Source organism: Phalangium opilio, unplaced genomic scaffold (assembly GCF_054372755.1).
Source record: "Phalangium opilio isolate 3A_F unplaced genomic scaffold, DU_Popi_V2 ptg000031l_1, whole genome shotgun sequence".
In the NCBI taxonomy this organism is placed as follows: Eukaryota; Metazoa; Arthropoda; class Arachnida; order Opiliones; family Phalangiidae; genus Phalangium; species Phalangium opilio.
This window is the reverse complement of record NW_028324158.1, coordinates 13,905,811-13,924,567: the sequence shown is the minus strand read 5'-3', so window position 1 is coordinate 13,924,567 and position 18,757 is coordinate 13,905,811. Positions and strand designations below refer to the sequence as shown.

The window sequence follows — 18,757 nt, the reverse complement described above, 5'->3', positions numbered from 1 at the left end:
CCCAGACCAGGGTGTATTTTAAAGTTACGATAAAGTAAATACAATAATATTGACATTATTAAAAAGAATATACACCGCAATTTATTTGAAACATAATTATCTATAAATCAAAATACATAATTATTATAATTTAAATGTAAAATAATCATACCACTCTCAAAGTACAGTAGGCAGGTACTTAAACCTATTATTCTTTCTTGCAATTCAACATTTTATTTTTTTCTTCAAGAATAACTGCGATATCTTCCATAACGGGTGTCAATTTCTCGCCCATCATTAATCCAATTTTCGAGTCCAAAATCATGGCGGTCAAATTTTCCATGTTTCCTTCGCAAGTAAAGGCCAAATTTATCATAGCAAATATCTTCTTTTGTTCCTCGGGATCTTGAAAATGTTTCCAGAGTTCCGCTTGCTCTTCCGGCGTCATTGTGTTAATAATTTCCATGATTTTAGCCGAAACATTCCAGCATGCTGTCCAAAAATCCTTCTTAACCTCTTCCTCGCATATTACAAAGCTCAGGCTAAAAGCCACAAAGATTACGACGATGCTTCGTGTATCCATTGAGGTAGTAAAAGAATTAATGGGGTTTCCCTATACAAATTCTCGCGACAATTAACTTTAATTAAACCCACAAAAAAAATGGTATTGTTGATACATCTGTCCAATCAAGATTGAAATGGTTTAGTGTTGAGCTTATGTAAATCATGGATTAACTAACGCTAGGGATAGTTCGTTCCCCCAAAAAGATAAAGCACGCATGTTCCAAACGCCCCCTAGCAGCAGCTACCATCCCTAACAGGAAGTTATAAGAAAATTGGACCAAATATCACGTGGTCTATGACGTCAAAATTGAAATACTGCCTAAATTGGGCAAAAACGATTTACTTTGCCGAGAGATGGCGCTATATCTACATCCGTTTTGGTCCAATAAATTGGGGGAATGAAGAGGGGAATCAAGGAATAATTCGGAACATGTAGTTGGCGATAGAATTACATGGGAAACCCAGTTCGTGAACAATCCCTAGCGTTAGTTAATCCATGTGTAAATAATATTCTTGTTGTCCCAGATGGTGCAGGGTGAAGATGTACTTGTATAAATAGATCATTTAGACAGTATACGCGATGTAGCCTTGAAAATTCAATCAACTTAATTTAACTAGCCTATAGCGTGAATTGTTTAATTTCTTAATTATGTCCATTTATTTGTGTTGGAATTTTCATATTTATTCAGTTTTTTTTAATATAAAATAATCCCTAGGCCTAGTATAGGCATCGTTGGGGTTATGCATTTATTTCACGAGCTACATCACGTGAACATAAATATTTCAAAATAAGAGCGCGTGCGTGAAGTCACGTGCGGTTCCTTTTCTTATCACGTGACCTTACTGATAAAGCGTATAGAAAAAAATATATCAATGAAAACCAACTCGTAAAATTGTAATAAATTAATTTATTTATTATATAGTCAAATATAAATAATAACAATTAATCAAGTTAAGACCCTTATTCCTTCTTGCACATCAACCACTTATTCTTTTCCTCCATAACGACTTCGAAGTCTTCCATGCGAGGTGCCAATTTCGGGGCCATCATCGCTCCAATTTTCGAGTCCAATAGGGCCTCGGTCAAGTTATCCATATTGCCCTCGCACGTCCGCGTCAGGTCCATGATTTTCGCCAGTTTCTTCATTTCCTCAGGTTCAGACATGTATTTCATCAGGTCTTTCTTTTCCTGCTCGTCGAAACTGGCTATAATCTCCGGTATAGCTTTATTAATATTGAACATGGCCGTGTGGAAATCATTTTTACAGTTAACCAACGACGTTAATGCCAGCAAAATTAGCACGATGTTCATTTTAGAGTTGGTCATGGTGAATGTGAAGGTTGAGCTGTTGGAATCCAACGTTTTTATAGTCCCGATTATGACTTTAGAACTAATTCAATCTTGGGTAATGTCTGTCTGTCTGACACAGTTGTATTATCAGAATGAAATTGACTTTATAATTTTAAGACGGAACGGAACCTCTTGTTTCAATTGACTTCAAATAATTAAATACGGTATTTCGTGAGGGAATTAATTCTCTTAGGGAATTGTTAGTTCAGCTAAGTTACTATAAAAAATCAATTAAACTTAATGTCTTCGCAAACAACCTGAGTTAATCGGTATCGCAAAAATTAATTACCTACAAATTTAATTCATTTTAAACTCTCCGTTATAGGATTAGGATTAAGCAACGAGATTCCATTGAAAATAGAGAGTTTAAGCACCTTAGACAAACTTCAAAATTAGTTTAAAATGAAACTTCAGTTGAACTAGAAATTGAATAGCACGTGTGATAATGTTTTTCTCGCGCCATTTAAACTATAAAGATCGTTCTACAAATGGTTTTTAGTAGACGAGGTCTGTTTCTTAAACTCTCTATTCTTCCATTCAGTTTTAAACCTCAAACCATGCCCAACCCAAATGTAAATTGAATTTGATTCAAAACGACTAAATTATACCAAGTTTCAAATTAAATCTCCTCCTCCCAATTTCTTTTAAATTTTCTTACAAGTAGTATATAGCTTATATACCGGTTTGAAACTTAAAGAAAGTAATTGTAAAAATAAAGTCATTCGCATAGCTAACTCGCGTAGGTGTAAAAAAAAATGTGACCCCAAGATAAATGAGAAATTTCCAATTTCATTTCAAATCCACCCCGTAAGATGTAATTTCAAAGATAGCGCTAAAAACATTAAGAATTACTACAAATAGGAGTGGAAACTATAACAAGAACGGCTTACGATTCACTGACACTGCACTCAAATTTATATAATTCTCTATTAAGATGTTTAGTAGATAAATATATGAAATCTTTCCTTCGACTAAAATTCCCAAAGTGTCATTCTACTATTTAATCTAAAGATTAAGACGTCTAGTTTTTATATCCCATCTTTATCTCTCTCTAAGAACAGTCATAAACAAGTTGGATTCCCCCTTGGGAACCACTAGGCGGAATAGTAAGTAAATAAAATCTCCAAAAACCCACATAGCTACCAGTACCAACCTGAACTTTATCTTAACTTAAATTATGACTTATAAAATAAAACTGTCTTAATCAGGAGCTAAGTTAAGAAACCAAAGGAAGAAAAAAATAATAATAAAAATAAGAACACATCTTACTAATTTAATAAACAAAAAATAAGACTTCATTCTTTCGTAACCCCATTAATTTTCCCGCGCAAATATAACATAGAAGAAAAAATGCGCAATCTCATTACTGAAGTCTTACAGCAGACTGCGTGGAGTCAGTCATTTTTGTCAGAGCGCACCCGGCATCCGCATGATAAATGGTTGAAAATCAAGGGTACCCCAGGGGCAAGTGTACTACAGACATGTACTAAGAATGACCCTATTGACCCCACCCCAAAAAGACGGAGGGGGGCTTTTTCAAAGTCCTAGCTGCTCTATATCGTGGCCGTGCGGTTAGGGAATCAGATTAGAGGCTAAACAAATGGGGGGACACAGTTTTTTGCGTCAGAAGGACTCTTCTAGCGGCGGTAGTTCAAGCGAAACCGTCGACGGAAAAATCTGGAGCTTTACGATGACAAGTAACAAAAAAAATTATATGTATTATCGGTTAGTGACGTTACAATTCGTCTATATACATCTATCCATTTTTGAACCCAAACGAACGTATAGTTTTAATCCGAAAATATAGTATTTGGGTTACAGGGTATCAAGTGTCGTTCATTAGACCACGCCGGCCGGGAACTCAAGGAATTCCGGTGAAATGTTTTTATGACTCGTTTAAATGGTATTAGCAATTATCGCAAACCTAATTTACGCTTTAGAAGTTGATTCATTAAAAGTATCCGATATGTTTACAACATGAATAAGATATGAATTATAAAAATAAGGGACTTGGTACCATTTACCTCAGGAGGACCAAGTGCAGTACAGAATAGCCTCGACTCCTGGTGTAAATGGTATCAATCCTTCTAGTAGAGGGTGCTTAAAAAAACTCCAATTAACTTAATCATGTTGATTAACCTTGGACTGCGATTAACATCACAACAGTAGATATTGTAACGCGATGTACTTTTGGGGTCATTGAGTTAAGGGTTTTACTACAACTTATCAACTTCTGAATCCATTAGTAAAAAATTAAATCTGAGAATAAAAAGAAATTCCGAGTAAAATTACACACGTGACGCTTTTCACGTGATTTTGTGATTAACTAGCTACTTCGCGCCTTTTTTTCAAGATCCACCGTATATATTATGCTATATATTGTTCAGAAGTTAGGAACCCGCGGCCATACAGTTTTATATAAAAATCTTTTGAAATTTGCCGGGAAAAAAAGGTTTTTTGGCGCGTAATGTTGATGATGAGGGCCTCCCTTGTTTCCTTTCAAACTTTCTATAAAGAAACCAAACGAGAAACACGTGGCTAGTGTTAAAAACAGCCGCGCACCCGACGACGCGACCTCTTCAACAACAATGCCTTTTTCTTCGAAATGAATTATGGTATACCGTTTCTAATAAACATATTTTCTCTTTCATTTCATAAGCAGAGTTCAATATGGCCAACGCCCAGTCCGTTCGCCCAATCATTGGCAACTATAAAGGAAGATGATTCCTCGAAAGCATCGAGAAATTTTTACAAATTGTTTTACGGAATTTCGGACAACAATGTCCTCAAGAAGTCCACGACAATTTCACCCCCGCCTCAAGGCAGACTTATCATTGATAATAAAAGAACGCAAGGTAGGTAACGGAGTCGTCTGAAACACGGTTGTATCTCTCTCTAAATTAATTAACCATCCACCATTTGGTAGATTTGGGACCAATTCACAAGGCCAGCACTCACTGGATATTTGTCAAAGAACAAGCCAAATGTTCCATCCCTAAACCTAAAGTAATTCGTGTCAGGGACGTGTACCCGGACGTGACAAAGAACTACCAACCACATTGCACCATTTTGCACCGTTGCTCCGATGACGTCAGTTGTTGTTCTAGCGAAGCGTACACGTGCGGTCCCAAAATGATACAAGAAGTCGAAGTTTATTTTTACGTAAGTTAATACTTTAAACTTTGGTGAGGATTTAATATTGAATTCATTACGGTGTTGGGTAACTAACTAGACATTCACGATGTTTACAATTCCGGCATTATATTTATTTATTTATTTAATCTGAGAAGTTAGAGTAAACATAACCATCCTCATATTTGGTTAAACATTGCCGACTTTAAAGGGATAGTACAAATTATTTTCCGATTACCATTACGTTTTTCATATTTTTAAATAATTTGAAATTGCACCTACGACCAATCGCGTAACGAAACAAAATTCACGTGGCAGGCTCTGTATCTCGTGCCACAATTGTCACATTTCATTCGACAAGAAGGCGTGACGTTACGCGATTGGTCGGAGGTGCAAATTTCAAATTACCTATGAAATGAATGAAACCTAATTTGAATTTTAAAATCATGTTTCGCTTAGTAGAAGAATCGATCAAGCAAATCACTCGATTTTCCTTTTTTCACCCTACCTTTAACGTGAAAAACAATTAGGGACTGGGCTCGAGTGGTACCGGAATGTGATCCCTTAAAAATGCCCCTTTGACAGTAACGGTACCTCCCTTCTTTTGCCTTTCAAACTTTTCTTGGGTTAAAGTACATTAAGGAAAAATATTTTATCGGCAATAAACAGTTCGCGACGTACGCTATGCTACATGTACTCTCACTTTTTTTTTACCCAAAAAACTTAGGACCTCTCTCTAACTTAAAAAAAATGTTTTACGTATAAATATTATTCTCTCAGAGGGGGTACCGCGACGGTGTTATGGACGGTATACCGCCGAACCTTCTAACCTATTATTAGCAATATCACTTTTCTCAACCGCGACCGAAAAATTCTTAAGCTCGGGGGATGAACAAGATGATGGGTTCTTGCTCATGGCATGATACGTAACCTATATTACAATTTTCAGACAATGTTGGAAAATATTTTATAGTTTTGGGGGATTTCATGGAAATTCGAGTTTTTTCATGGAAATTCGTAGAGTTTTTCATGGAAATTTTGTGAAAGTTCATACCAAGACAATCGTTCCTCTAAGCAAGCATTTATACAAATTGTCTTTAGAACACGACAGACATACATTATGTAAGGACCGTCCACGTAAACCAGCTCCTAGAGTCCTAAAACTGTTTGGTGCGGGATTTTCAAGTGTATATGGAAAGAAATATCGGTAGTCTTAAAGGATTTGGGAATATTTAAACTGATGGGGGAGAGAGACAGACCTCTAGCTAAGAGATCTAGAGGGCCTCTTGCCCGCGATGCCATTCAGAAGGAAGCGAGCAACCTTCTTTCGAACTCTCTCGAGTTGATGGTTAATGCTGATGGCTAAAAGCTCAGCCGATGACCTTAACTTTCATATCCCCACCCCCCTTAACATAACCAGGGTGGCCGCGCCAAGTTATTAATTTTAAAAGTAGTCTTTCATTGTTCGTTTAGTTGCAGTATGACCCTAAAACTGGTTAGTCCACGAGGAAAGCGTGGACTACACCAGGGATAGATTTAATTTCAGAAGTAGGAATGGAGAATGGTTAGCATTTACTTCAGTCCGACTCAGTATAGAGCCCCTCCCTCCAAAACGTAACGAATAGTTTAAATTATCTTATTGACTCACTTAAACTACGTTTTGATGACGTTGCTGACGTGCCGGCGAAAAATAAGTAATTACTTTTTACCTCTGTCGCTATGACCCGCCTCTTCTTTCATACCCCATCCGGGACTTTGACGCGCGCCCAGATTACTCTGTTCTCCATCCCTACTTCTAAAATTAAATCTATCCCTGAGTATACTTAATACTTGCTTTGTCGATACAAAAATATACAGGGTGTAAACGAATTCTTCCTGACCATTTTTGGAATTATTTATTAAGTCCATGAGCTAAGCCTAATTTCAAAAAAACGGTAGGTCTTATAACTGATTGTATAGGCGTCGTATGGTTCCGTATGTTATGGGCGGTTCACCAAAAAAAGAACACAATTTTCTTGGCCTTTTCAAAGATAAAAACTTCATAGAAAAATAAAAAAACTTTGTGCTTAACCGCTTAACTCCTTATGTAAAATCGCCCAGGAATTCCATTTTAAAGGGGCCTCTGGTTGGGGGAATACTTGTATAATTTTTGACAGATCTTGCTCAAAACGTTAGGCCTAAATAATACAACAATGGCATTCTCAGACAAAATATATTGGCAGTTGATCCTCGAGTTTATTGAGTCTTTTGAGAGCTAGGGATATACACTTTTCTTTTAACGACTGTTTAGATTTTTTCAAATAAAAGAAGGAGTTTTTCTTATGTTGGTCTAGAGAGTACATTTATATTCTAATTTATATAGCAATGGGTTGAAGGCAAGAAGATTACCGTAGAGTCGGTTAAAAGTTAGGGTTAGGGATGTAGCTGCTAATACAGAAAAAACAGGATCGTCAATGTGAAAGAGAATCAAGGAGCCTTTTTCAACTCACTCACGTTCTACTATTTTGTATTTTAAGTGGTTTATAAGTTTAGACAAGGGACGCTGAATTTTCAGATGTTTCTTTATAAAAATTGCAAGAGAAAACGGGGCTTTCCTCAAGAAATTGTTTTTAAAAACTCATTTCATATTCCCTTTAGAACTTGAAAGTGTTTTAATTCTTTTCAAAAAATAAAGCCAAGAGAATTGTTCATAAAGAAAGCTTTAGGTACAACAAGAACCCATAAAATATTCGGGAATATTTGTAAATATAACTCCGTTCGGTTTTACTTAACAATTCTAGGAGCTCGTGAAACATGTTCTCAATTCGTATATAAGTTCTTGATTACCCCTAACTCTCAAAAGGTCAATGCGATGGTATTTTCGTGAGGTACTTAACGCTAAATATTTAACCTTACCAGCCAGCAAGTCACGCTTCTGTAAAATCAAACCCAACCACAAGTCAAAAATAAAAAAATAGACGTAACAACGATGTGCACCCGTGGTAACCAAGGCCCAAACTAGGCTAACTTGTAAGGTTAAGTTACGAGCCTGGGTATTTTACGATCAATCAAAACGGTATCTTATCAATTACCCCTAGTGGACTGGTAACAACCCATCCCACATTCCTATCATAGTTACATAAATAAACGGGCCATGAAAATGTCACTAAACATTCTTTACATTTCACAGAACGGTTTTCTTATTTATTTAATCAATTTAATTGCCTAATTAACCGCATCGTGTAGCAACATTTGCCTTAATTTCCCTAAACGCGCCACCAGAACATCCCCTATGGAATCCTAAATATGGGCTTTTCCTTTTCCCATGATGCCTTTTTGCAATTATAACTATATAGTTAAAAAGGTCATAATTGGATGTAAAATACGTCTGTCGTCTGCTATATTATCACCCGAAATAACGTCTATCAGTATCAATCAGTCGTTGCTAAAAAATAATAATTATTCTAATAAATTTTCAAGGACAAGTAGAAGTAACTTCACAATATGGGCTTCTGAGTAAAAAATAAAAAAATTCCCAAATGAACCGGAACAAGCTGGGAAGCTAGATACAGGGGACATAAAACTCCCGCCAAGTATACTGTAACATTCCAAGTACTTCTCTTTATATTAGTAATTACATTTGACATTTCCGAGTTCCTAAGAGCGCCATTCGTTTGACCTATGACCCCCAAACCCCCCTTCTCTTTCGTTTAGCCTATTTTTAGTATGTTCCTAAGCTTCCGTCATGTAAATAATGATGAGGGGAGAAAAAACGGTTTAAGATAAATGATGTTAAAAGCACATCATTAGATTGCGCTGCTATCTCGTGTCTTCTAACCGTCCCTTAAGAGACCAGTTCCTTCTGCTTAGACTTACATTCTAAGAAACTGTAAGAAATGGCCATTTTTTCTTAGAGAAAAACAGGTTTATGCTGAGGAATTTTGTATTTCTAAGGTTGAAAATGAATATAGGAGGTTGGTACACGTATATTGTAGACTAATGTCACTTTGCATTGGTATTAAAAGACCAATAAGGTTTCACTCTCAGGTAATATGGGCATCAAATTGGGTAATAACCTAACCTAGCGGTTTGATCATTAATTACATAATTGATAGAAAAATTAATTATTAAATAATCATAAATTCATGGTTTGAAAATAAAAACTTGGTTGCCTTAATTGGTTCTAATTTAAGAGATACAAAGTCATAAACTTTGAATGGAGATAGGTAATGAACTGCAGCATACCTTCAAATAGGCGCAAGTTCTATGATTGGTTTATGGGAAACATTCCCTTATGACGTATCCATCTTCCCAAGTGCACCTCTAAGAAAATGCCTATCTATCAATCCACGCTACACGGGTGTCCTCGAATCAACTTAAGTCCACAGCCTTACTATGCAACAAGGACCAAAGCTAAAGATCCAAACTACATATAAGTACCGAGACTCTACACGACACGAGATCGAAGTCATTGCAAACTCCGCATGACCAAAATAAGCAAGCGTGAATGAAAGTTGGAGTTAACCTAAGCTAGTCTTGCCTCCCTTAACACAGGAGTTCAAAAATTCCTGGATTGGATTGGGTATACTTGTAGGGGGTAACCTAATAATTCTTATTTATACGGGCAATGAAGTAATTAGTTTATAATTTGTTACGTTTACCAAAAGGCGCGCTTAAGTAATATACCTTCGAGTCCCCGCTGAGCTTGTGACGCCAGTAGTGAAATTTTCCCGTTTTAATTTGTCTCGCGCAGACTGAAGTCTTTGGTTAAGTCATGTCATGGTGAGCGCCGAGTCAAGTTAATCTCTAAGATATTTATTTATGATCTGGGATTTTGTAATTACGGTTTTTCTCATGATGGTAATTGCCGGGTAATTCCAGTTGGAATGTCATAAAGAAAGTTTTAAAATTTTAGAATTTATTATAATAAAACCAAAACTAATGACAGTCCGTCATATTTCATAGGCCATTCACGCGCTTCGTGGTAGTGCCAACAACGAGATGGAAAACGCCGTACAAAAGCTACTCTTCGAGAACCATACCGAGTGCGAATGCCAACCGATCAACGACACCCCCCGTAGTCTAAGGAGCGAGACACCACCACCATCAGCGGGTCACCACCACCACCACCACCACTCCGGGTCTTCTTCTTCCTCGCCTAACCTACCGGCACCATCACCCCTCGTCTCATCTTGGTCTAGTTTCTCTAAGAATCAAAATAACCCCAACTCGACCCCGTGGAGGACGTACAACTCGAGATACGCGCCTAATACGCAGTCCACCCCCGATAATGTGGTCACTACGACAAGTACCCCGAGTAAAAGCACTACATTAGCGCCCCCTGTCACCCTAGACGAGGAAACTCTCTTTCAGCTTTCCGGCTACAACTGTCCCACCAATAACAAGTAAGAAATCATATCTTATAATTTTCATCTTCAAGTATTTTAGAAGATTAAAGGGATGGTAAAATATGACGACCGTCATGTCATTGACCTTCGTGGAGATGTCCACTCTTTGGTGGGAAAAGGGGGTTAAATACGCAAATACATGGAGCTATTGTGAGGGAACCGAAAAGGTCACTTAAGAAGGTCATGGGGTAGAAGTGTTTAATTATATGCAGCAACAAAAACCAGTATTGTACTGGTCAAATCATATGACAGTACCCTAATACAACCTGGGGTCAAAGTTGAGTAGTGGTATGACAGTACAACAAACAACAACACAGCCTGGGGTCAAAGTTGAGTAGTGGTTTGACAGTACCCCAACACAACCTAGGGTCAAAGTTGAGCAGTGGTTTGACCATCCCTTGAACCTATCTCGAAGTCACCCCCGCTACAAAGTTTCTCCTATTTCAAAATGGTGGGGAGCTAGTGCAGCATTTAGTGGACGATTTGGACCACCCATGGCGGTTATTTTGACTCTGTGGTTTGTTTCTTTATGGCACATTCGATTGATTTAGTGCCTTAAGACAGGTTGAGAATGCAGCGATGGCCTGTACTGTTCTGTTAAATCTCTCGCCATACTGACATCGGAAGAAGTCGCGTAGACACGTGTTAGAAATTGCGATTGCTATCGTATTTTCATGTTATTTTTACCAAGAAGAAGAAGTTACTATATATTTATAAGAATTCAGTGGCTAGAGCTAGAACTTCTTTCGAGTCATCAGTTATCGTAGGATATAATCTAATCCAAGAACGGGCCAAAATGTCTTCCCCATCTTTCAGGGTAAATCTATATGATTAGTCCTACCACCAGACTAAGCTTATATCTTAACAATCACAAACGTACTGACTGGAAAGTTCTGGCTTCTTATTCAACTTTAAAAAAAAAAAAAAAATATTTGAAAAGGAGATTTCAATCTTCCGGTGTTTGGGGACGGGTGACCTAGATCTTGTAAAAGTTGTAATAACATACAGGGGAAAGCGCGAAGGAACCCGCCGTCTGAGTCTTTGGAAAAATTTATCTTTAGAACTCACCCCCCTTGCTTTTTAAAAAGTGCCGAAAGTGAAAGGCTCGTATTTCAAATAGTAGAAACATGGATGAAGGATGCGCGTGAAAAATATTCGACGCTCTACAGGATGTGCAACTCCCTATACTAAAAAGTAGACAAGTCGATACTAGCGCCGCCTGGCTACCAGCGCTGGAAACCCTCGCGGGAAAAATAAAAAATACAGGACATAAGAAAAAAAACAATTGTTTTGCTTCTAGCAGACGACGCTAAGGAAAAAAAACGATGGTAGCGCGTGTTTTTTTCTCGTGTCCAGTATTTTTTATTTTTCCCGCGAGGGTTTCCAGCGCTGGTAGCCAGGCGGCGCTAGTATCGACTTGTCTACTTTTTAGTATAGGGAGTTGCACATCCTGTTGAGCGTCGAATGTTTTTCACGCGCATCCTTCATCCATGGTAGAAATGTCTAAATTTAAATCACTTAAAAATAGTCGCGATTTCAGATTTTAGTTAGGATACTTATGTTATTTCCACAAATTTAAATTGCAATTTCTATCGAACCACATGCTAAAAAGATAATTAGGCCTACTCACCAGAATCACCATTTGAAGTGTTCGATGATTCCACAACGAATATATATCCACAATAATTACGGCTTCATTCGCATATTTTCCCGCACAGAACATAATTAGTCAAAGTATTTCAATTAAAAACGTTGATTAACTCGGATTAATTTCACACATCACGAGGCAACAGGCTTGGCTTCGGTTCGGGCGAGCTAGAGCGGCTGCGCTAACTGACCTACTACATCTACATCAATGACACGAGGCAAGAATAGGCCTGACTTCGGTTCGGGCGAGCTAGAGGTTACGCTATCTTTCTTACTATACATCTACATCAATGCTTAATTAATTTCACGAAAATTTTGGTCTTTAAATTGGTTTCACACATTAAATATCACTCAAAATTATTACCTGAACTTCCATTTAACACTTTCAACGATAAATTAACTAAATCAATCACTTTAAATGACTTAATTATTAATTATTTTTATCGTAACGCCGCGAAAAGACAATGCATCCGCCAATTACATGAAATGCAACTTTTGAGGGAATGGGAGGGGGCGGGAGTTGGCGGGAGTTGGCGGGAAATCACTGGCGCCTTTAGAAAGGGCTGAACATAAGCAAAAATAAATTCGGGCAAATTTAAAAAAAAAAATAATAATGGAACAATTATGGGAATATTAAGCCTAAGTTAATAATTATAAATGGCATATCTACGGTGCAATGTACCAAGGTTTAGTTGATTTATGCCTAACGGTGGAAATTTATGATCTGTGGTGTTCTGAAAATAGAAATCCTCAACTCTTTATTTAACAATGTCTTTCAGGTGTCCACCATGCCCTCGACCATTTACCATGAGGATTTACGGTGACGGTCGTTGCAGTTGCGACTGCTTCGAGAAAGACCGCCCTTGTCTAAAGATTAAGCGAGGCAAGGAAGCCCTGAAACCGGTGGAGCGAAGGTGAGCTTTAAATCACTTTCATAATCGCCCCAGCATGCTCCCTAAGCCATCAGCCATCAAGTTTTTTGGCACGTTCTCAAACTCAAACCAGATTTAAAAGATTTTCGTGATTCACGGTGCTGTATTTTTAAACGTCTGGGTGGGTGCGGTGCGGTGCAGCGCCAGACCCCGATTCAATATTCCATGGTGGTGGTGTTTTATGAAAATTAATTCCATGTGCATGATTATTGCGGGAATGGCGAAAAAAACCTATTAGAACGGACCATTAAGAACTCGTTATTCCCGCTCCCATTCGAGGTAACACTTTTTAAGACGGAATTCGCCGTGGATAATTTCAATTCGGTTCAACTGGAACATTTTAATGTGGATATGGGTGGGTTAGGAAGGATTTAGACAGTAAAAGGGACTATCGGTTGACGCAAGGCCCACTCGATCACGCGCTGCTCGCGGGAAATAGTGTGGGCTATGGCTGACGAAAGCTCCAAGGACTCTTATAGTCACTTTAAGGTCGTGGTTTTTGGGCCATAAGGGTTCATCTGGTACCGTGAACTTACCACCATTTGTCACGTTTATTTAATTAAACTTAGGTGCGTCGAGCAGGCCAGATGTCACATCCCGGACTGCGAGTACATGGACCACGGCTCTTACAACTACGACACGGGTAAATGTCCGAAAAGGCCGGACAATTACCGTTCCAAGAAGGACGGTCGTCCAAACCACCATCGCGAAAATTTTGAGGAACGAGACTGAAAAACTCACATTAAAAAACAAAAACCAATTTAACTTAAAAACACTTAATTAAAAACATTTTTACGTTGTTTTTAAAACAATTACTGTATCGACCAATATATTTTTTTCAACACTTAGTCTCGTGTCACGTGACGTGCGTGATTACGTCACAAATGCACCATGCGCATGCTTCAACGATGAAACTGTTCAATGTGACGCGAAGAAATAAATGTTTGTTGCGACGATCGTGGAGACATTTTAATCATTTAACTGTTTGTGCCTCGATTATTAAAATTAAGTTGACGTTAATTTAGATTAAATATGGTTTATTATTAGGCCTATATTTTAGGTATTTTTTTCTGCTTTAATTTTTAAGCTTTATTTAAAATTAAATAAACTGCCTTTTATAGGAAATTTGGTTAAAAAATGTTTTAAAAATGTTACTTTAATAATAATTGTATAGTTTTAGAATGATTTTATATCTGAAATATCTTTGTAAAACTGACAGATCTAAGTATAAATGCTCAATATTCATGGTAGAATTATTTAACATTAATCTGAATTGAGCTAATTATAATTCAGAAGCGACTGAAATTAATAAAAAAGCATTTTTAAAATTTAAGTTTAAATATAACCTAAAATCTTTTTCAATACTCATAGGTAAAAAACGATAAATTCATGCATGACTCAAGTATTAGAAGTTTGAATAGAATTCCATAATGTCAAGAATAAATAAATAAATGAACGCAATTAACCGAAAATATTCATGTTTTAAACCAAATAAAAATAAATTTGACCCGTCGGTCATAACTTCATCAAATTACATTAGATTTAAGTTAAAAATTAATTAAAATTAACGCCTCAAATGTGAACTAAAAGTGTTTTAAACCAAATTAAAAAAATGTGTATTAATATTTAACTTAATCCGTTCAAAAATTGTCCGTGTCGTCTTTAAAAAAAATGATTAAAAAACCTTTTATAAGCGCAATGAACTCTATGACCTCAAATTGACCTCATTTAATCCTATATAGCCACGCGTTTGTCATTAAGATAATTGGTGGGTATTTAAGTTTTAATTGACTTCTTGTGAGGTTGGACCTTTTTTGGCGGGAAACGGCTGGGAAATAACAAGCTTGCCTAAGTTCTTTTTTTTTCGACAGAGCAATTAAAGGATAAGCATTTTATTTAACATTGAAAGATAATCCGTCACTTCGAAAGCTTCTACAGCCCTTAAAGAACGTGGTATGACATTCTAAGTGTTGGGAGCCTCACGTTCCATCCATTTCCCTGGCATCCCTTCGCCTTTAGAGATATTCCTTACTTCAAAGGAATAGTGAAATAATGGACCGGCCATTTTCAAGGGGGGGGGGGTATCAAAGCATCGTCTGCTTAATATAGGCTTAAGACGGAACATAGACAACAAAGACGATAGACAGGGCTTCAAACTTGTTACAAGTCCGCCAGACTTGATTGAAACTTTATGACTTAGTCCCAGGTTTGTTAATAGACCGGCCATTTTCAATTTAGGGGGGGGGGGGGTTCAAAGAATCGTCTGCTTAATATAGGCTTAAGACGGAACATAGACAACAAAGACGATAGACAGGGCTTCAAAGTTGTTACAAGTCCACCAGATTTGATTGAAACTTTATGTCGACTTAAGACAATCTTAGCTTTGTCCCTGACCTACGTTAACCCTACTAGTATTTAAGCAACCTTTCATATCTCAAATTACACCCGTAATATTTCACCATCCCTTTAAACTTGAAAATAAGAAAAAAAGAAAACCTCAAGCAATTATCGGGGTTAGTTCGTTACGTTACAGTTTTTCTTATTCAATGAATTCCACTTCAGTTTTTCCAAGTAATTTCCACAAGTGCCAACCCATGAGAAGACTTAGAGAGAGCGAAAAAGCAAGAGAAACAAATACAACAACTTACTTTCAATTGAACCCTCTGATGGCATCTTTAAAATACGCCAACCACGCCGGAAATGAATTTATTTTTTATTCCCCGGATCAAAAATAAAATTATGATTAATCGTTTCTACTTTGAGGAGTATACTTAAGCCTAATTCATCACATGGTATGATTCACACAACACGATGATGAGTTCAAGTTTAAGTCAACATTCGCGCTAGCTGCTTCTAAGTCTTGGGTTTATACGAAATTGCAAAAACGGTCGAATCTTTCACCTCCAAAGTTTTCTTCTTCCGTTTCTTACACGAGTTCAACTTCCGTTTTATAGCCTCACTTCCGGCCTCCCATTTCCGAAGAGCCGTTAAAACAACACCGGTGACCACTAGAAATATACCGACGAAGGTTGTCCACGGTGGTTGGCTCCCGAGGAACAGTATCTCCATTATTAGAACCAATGGGGACTCGACGTTACCGGATATGGATAATGGTCCGGCGTCTTCGTATTTGTAGGCCACAAAGTAAATGATGGTACCAATTGAATGTACCACGCCTGAGAGGACAGTTAGAAAGGCGTCCACACCACAAGATGGGAAGGTGTATTGATTGGACACGAAAATGGCGGTTAGGAAACCAAATGACGTAATAAAGGGGTAGACAGTTGAACAAGTGTACGATGACGTTATGACCAGTTTTTTACTGAAGATACTGGTAGCCGAGTTAGAAAACATGGCCAGTACCGCTAGCAATATACCTAAGTATACGGTTAAGTAATTAGGGGACAATGAAACTTCTTTTCTACTTCAGGTACGTCTTAAGCCTAATTACTCTACCTAGTAAATGTTTAGGGTTGTTGCCTTCCTCGGGAAATATGAAAGATGGCCGGTCAATCATAATGACGCCAATTATGGTCAAAAGAGCGTTAAACAGGAATATTTTATGGAACTTTTCGCTAAGGAAACACGGTCCAGTTAGGGTCACGATGATTGGGAATGCCGCAACAATGGCCGTGGCATCCGCAGCGGGAATCATTGAAAAAGCGATGATAATTGACATATGGAAGACAATGTAGGTCGCCGCGCAAAGAAATAAGTTTAGTCTTTCCCCTCGTATGCCAAAAAGGGGTATACGGTCACGTGACAATATGGGCATCAATATGGCGTATTGAATGGTCATTCTGACGAAGCCAATTACAAAAACGTTACTGGGGTTAACCACCGCTTTGGTCATGACGTAACTGAAGGCGAATAAGGTGTTCGAAATGATTGAACACCATATTCCAAGAGCCGGGATTTTTTCAATCCATTTTACGAGATTTGATTCGTGGTTGTTTTGATCCATGACGCGTTAAAAACTAAAATTTTAATAGTACACTATAATTTTATAGGCATAATACCCTTTGATTTACCCCTTTTAAGACTGCATTATTTTATATCTCTTCGCGACAAAATTGGAACCGAACTTGTTACAAAACCCAAACACTTACCTTGGTAACGAACACTTGGGTCCTGCTGGGAACGCTTAAAGTTGTCTATAGTTCTTTGCGAGATATTTTAAGATATAACATCCTTGCCAACTTTTGGATGAACTAGAGCCATAATTTTTTTTCGCGGCTTATGATGATTTATGCGACCTACAATTAAGCATAAATACAAAGCGTTGTTTATGAAACAGATTAAAATGAAAACAAAAATTTAGAGGCTAAAGTTATGGGAGACTTAACAGCGCTCAGTTCCAGGTCGAGAAGAGAATATAAGTATAGTAAAAATCAATTTTTCCATTTGATTTGCGGATAAAAATGACTAAATAAATAAATAAGAAGCTCGTAACTTAGATGTAAAATTATCACGTTGCTAAAAGAATTGAATGCTAGGTGCTGGTAAACTTGACCCTGAAAACGTCCCCTACTTCAACTATAGTAAACTAACTGCGATGACACTATGTCGTAATAAACGCCGAATTCAATTAGCCCATAAATTAACAGAAATTTAATTGCAAACTGATATCTTACCTAACCTTCTTGCTCAATAATATGTATTTTTTGAGATACGAAGAATTTATTATCAAATATTTGGCAGCATTCGTATTTATCTCCGATTTAACTATAGCAAAGTATCGAGTTACTGACTAGCTAAGACAGACTTTGAATTTGAAGTTTATCTTTACACATACAGCGGATCGAATGAAGCGTAATTGTTTATGTCACACGAAGCTTAAGAATTCAAATTATCTAATAAATACAAATTAAATTTTTAATTATTTAATTAGGGACTCTACTCTAAGAAACCGTCTGAAAAAATGTACATCCTTATCATGCAAGACTATACTTGAAAGTAACTATGTACATATATTTTATGAATGTAGGGTTAGAAATTTTGTAGGCCTATCTATGGGGAATTTCAATCTAACGATTGGGTTGTATTCCGCCAGACTTTCACTACATTACAGGCTAGTATGTACAATAAATGACAGAAAACACTCTTCAAAATAGCTCATATGTTACAAAGTTAGCCTTGAGTTATATGTAAGAAAATGAACGTTATTATTGTATACTTCAGAATCCTGTTCTTGAACATTTTTAGTAAATGTAGGATGCAATTCAAAGAAAGAATTAAAGATCCATTATTGAAAACTTTGGGTTTGTGAAATAGAAAAAAAAAAAAAAATCCCTTTCATTAAAGATGATTGATTTAAAAGTGACGTCTGAGAATTCGGGATCTTTCAAGTACTCAACCCTTTCCTTCGGGCAATTACTTATGATTATGTTCCCCTAATAAATAGCTTTACTAAGAAAACATTTATTTTAACTTTCAAGCTATCGCTAAGGGGTTTTGACCTTTTCTTTGTTTATAATAGATTTTAATTTAAACTTACCATAGATCTGCGTTCCTTGACAAAACACATTAAGCCTTGGTTTCAACATGACAACATAAATTACCGTTACTTTACCGTAGAAATTATATCGCGTATAGTGTTTTTCACTCATTTTACGCGCTTAATTAACATAAAACTAAATAATTTAAGTTAATTAACTTAAATTCACCATTATTATTGTAGAATATCATACCAACGTGACTTCAAACTTATTGAAAGAAGCCCGGCTTCATAGAAATTCGCCAGAGGGCGCTAGATTACAGAGGTA

The 18,757-nt window shown here is 37.0% G+C and overlaps 3 protein-coding genes across 7 annotated transcripts in view; 1 reads left to right on the top strand and 2 right to left on the bottom strand.

The window, feature by feature from the left end:
- LOC149690823 (uncharacterized) overlaps positions 1–12,070 on the bottom strand; it is a 170,035-nt gene extending 157,965 nt beyond the window's left edge. The window contains exon 1 of the mRNA XM_089870678.1: positions 12,044–12,070. Coding sequence (XP_089726804.1) covers positions 12,044–12,055 — 12 coding nt within the window. The 5' untranslated portion in view covers positions 12,056–12,070. The remainder of the gene's footprint in view (positions 1–12,043) is intronic.
- LOC149690822 (uncharacterized) overlaps positions 1–14,700 on the top strand; it is a 35,812-nt gene extending 21,112 nt beyond the window's left edge. The window contains exons 2-6 of one of the 2 annotated variants that reach the window (XM_089870695.1): positions 4,557–4,749; positions 4,821–5,056; positions 9,971–10,410; positions 12,840–12,974; positions 13,562–14,700. In XM_089870695.1, coding sequence (XP_089726821.1) covers positions 4,557–4,749; positions 4,821–5,056; positions 9,971–10,410; positions 12,840–12,974; positions 13,562–13,724 — 1,167 coding nt within the window. In that variant the 3' untranslated portion in view covers positions 13,725–14,700. Of the gene's footprint in view, positions 1–4,553; positions 4,750–4,820; positions 5,057–9,970; positions 10,411–12,839; positions 12,975–13,561 lie in introns of both variants that reach the window. The other variant, XM_089870694.1, reaches the window with a different exon arrangement.
- LOC149690821 (solute carrier family 35 member G1-like) lies at positions 14,132–18,731 on the bottom strand. Of its 4 annotated transcripts, none has more exons than XM_089870722.1 (4): positions 18,490–18,731; positions 17,102–17,248; positions 16,449–16,969; positions 14,132–16,369 (listed from the first exon to the last, which is right to left on the bottom strand). In XM_089870722.1, the coding sequence occupies exons 3-4, from the start codon at positions 16,954–16,956 to the stop codon at positions 15,846–15,848; spliced, it is 1,032 nt and encodes a 343-aa protein (XP_089726848.1). In that variant the 5' UTR covers positions 16,957–16,969; positions 17,102–17,248; positions 18,490–18,731; the 3' UTR covers positions 14,132–15,845. The 4 variants fall into 4 exon arrangements, with proteins under 4 accessions (XP_089726848.1, XP_089726849.1, XP_089726851.1 ...); XM_089870723.1 differs by lacking the exon at positions 18,490–18,731 and adding an exon at positions 17,627–18,449; XM_089870725.1 differs by lacking the exon at positions 18,490–18,731 and having other exon boundaries at positions 16,449–16,792; positions 17,102–18,449.
- Positions 18,732–18,757: the final 26 nt, after the last annotated feature.

What these genes read in the sequence shown, in the direction of transcription:
- LOC149690821 (XM_089870722.1), bottom strand. Translation starts at nt 16,956, where the DNA reads ATGGATCAAAACAACCACGAATCAAATCTCGTAAAATGGATTGAAAAA. An exon ending in CAACCCTAAACATTTACTAG is followed by an intron (nt 16,370 to 16,448) that starts GTAGAGTAATTA and finishes CCGTATACTTAG; the next exon opens with GTATATTGCTAGCGGTACTG.